The 845-nt window shown below is 43.7% G+C and overlaps 1 protein-coding gene across 1 annotated transcript; it reads left to right on the top strand.

Moving 5' to 3' along the window:
- Window positions 1-80: 80 nt before the first annotated feature.
- Window positions 81-242, top strand: Pmar_PMAR008464 (hypothetical protein; the record flags this gene model as incomplete). The annotated part of the gene is made up of 1 exon (XM_002776456.1): window positions 81-242. A coding segment is annotated over one exon (162 nt), but the record flags the coding sequence as incomplete, so codon positions are not given.
- Window positions 243-845: the final 603 nt, after the last annotated feature.

Here is an 845-nt window from a genome sequence, read left to right on the forward strand (position 1 = left end):
GCCAGGACTTCAGAGACTTCGTGGAAGAGGCGTAGGTGTAGGGGTCTCGGGGGTGGTGATGATGGGAAATCTTTAGGCTGATGGAAGCCCTCCATGCGGTGTCCTTCAACCGCTCTTTTTTGGCCCTACCAGAATTCCGCCTCTTCGTGTCACCTCTGTCTGAGGTGGCCTCAACTGAAGCGCCACCTATTACGATCAATGGCACGACGAGGAGTATAGTCGAGAACCAGGAGATTCGGGAGGTAAGGCGGCCTCGGGGGATGTGGGTTATCATAATATGTTCAAGGGATAACGGTAGTCAGATTATTTCTTATTACTACGTATTATAGTATTAATATGATGTAGTATCACCCTGTGGTGGTTGATGTAAGTGTTGAACGTAACAGAGCTAGAGTGGACTCATAGTGAAGGAGATGGGGAAAATGGAGGGACTCGTTTTTATTTTTGAGGCTGACACTAGTGCTGGAATATATGCTCGCTTTGCTCAGCTGAGCTCAAGAGTTTTCTGAATAACTATAGGCGTCTACATACGACTCCGGGTAGGGATGTTGAGAAGCCAACAAGAATCTTCTAAAATTTTTTCAAACTTTTCATACTGTCACCAACACATTCAGTTGACCATGTGCATATTTTCCCACACTGCCAGGCATAGGCACAGTTTGATCGTATTATGCATTACTCTAGGGTACGTTATATAGTCTATGGCGTAAAAGCGATTATAATAGGGTACGTTATATTGACTATGGGGGTAAAATCAATTATAATAGGGTACGTTATATTGTCTATGGGGGTAGAAGCGATTACATAGGGTACGTTATAGTGTAATAAATTAGTGTATATTCCCT

The sequence above is a fragment of the Perkinsus marinus genome (genome assembly GCF_000006405.1).
Source record: "Perkinsus marinus ATCC 50983 genomic scaffold scf_1104296953374, whole genome shotgun sequence".
NCBI classification, from domain to species: Eukaryota; Perkinsozoa; order Perkinsida; family Perkinsidae; genus Perkinsus; species Perkinsus marinus.